Source organism: Cicer arietinum, chromosome 1 (assembly GCF_000331145.2).
Source record: "Cicer arietinum cultivar CDC Frontier isolate Library 1 chromosome 1, Cicar.CDCFrontier_v2.0, whole genome shotgun sequence".
Lineage (NCBI taxonomy): Eukaryota > Viridiplantae > Streptophyta > Magnoliopsida > Fabales > Fabaceae > Cicer > Cicer arietinum.
Window position 1 is genome coordinate 51,001,145 of NC_021160.2, and position 975 is coordinate 51,002,119.

A 975-nucleotide genomic window follows, 5' to 3' on the forward strand; every position below is an offset into this window, starting at 1 on the left:
CTAACAATTAATTTTGACCATTTCAAAATAATATGATTGTACGTTGAGTAATATATCCAACAAAACTCTAAGATATAAGAAACTTGTCATCTAAAATATGAAATGACTACATGGATGATCTCAACCCTTAAAAAATATAAATGATTTAGATATAGAAATTTTATTTTAACCGTCGACCATTAAATATTTTTTTTATGACTCAAATTTGATTGACCATGTGAATTTAAGATAAAAATGCATGGACTTAAGTTTTGCAAATAACCTTATCAACTATGGACCCTATAGCCCAACATTATAAGTGTGTACACATATATAAAAGTATACGGTAACTAGCTCAAACACTCAACCAACTATAGCTCTCAAATAAACATATTCATTAAATAACACTTCTCAATTGTCATGGACAAGCACAAAAACAAAAGTGGTAGCATTGTGAAGCTCATTGAGAAGCTACAAAAAAGGCTTTTAATAGGGAGAAATAAATCAACATCAACCTATGTGCCAGAGGATGTGAAAGAAGGACATTTTGGTGTGATAGCTGAGGGTGGAAAGGAAGAAGAATCAAAGAGATTTGTGTTGCCATTAAGATGTTTAACCAACCCAACATTTGTGAGGCTATTGGAGCAAGCAGAAGAAGAGTATGGTTTTGATCATGAAGGTGCATTAACTATTCCTTGCAACCCTAGTGAGCTTCACAAGATGTTGCAAAAGCAATGGCAACAAGAAGAGGGAGGTGCTGAAAAATGCTACAACATGGAATTCATGCAATAATGCCATGGTTTTTCAAAACTTTTGATAAATAATTAAATGGAGTAATATATGTTATACGAAATATGTTAGTTATTTATTGAAGTGAAATTAAGTTATTTTGTTTAATCCATATTAAAAATAAAAGACTTGTCGAAATAACTAATGTATTAATTAGTTAATTTAATATGTGTGTATATATATGGGACAAGGTGTCAAGACTATATG

At 30.7% G+C, this 975-nt stretch overlaps 1 protein-coding gene across 1 annotated transcript; it reads left to right on the top strand.

Annotated features, from left to right (window-relative positions):
• Nucleotides 1–399: 399 nt before the first annotated feature.
• On the top strand, nucleotides 400–771 carry LOC101506786 (auxin-responsive protein SAUR21). The gene has a single exon (XM_012715749.3). The coding sequence runs from the start codon at nucleotides 400–402 to the stop codon at nucleotides 769–771; it is 372 nt and encodes a 123-aa protein (XP_012571203.1).
• Nucleotides 772–975: the final 204 nt, after the last annotated feature.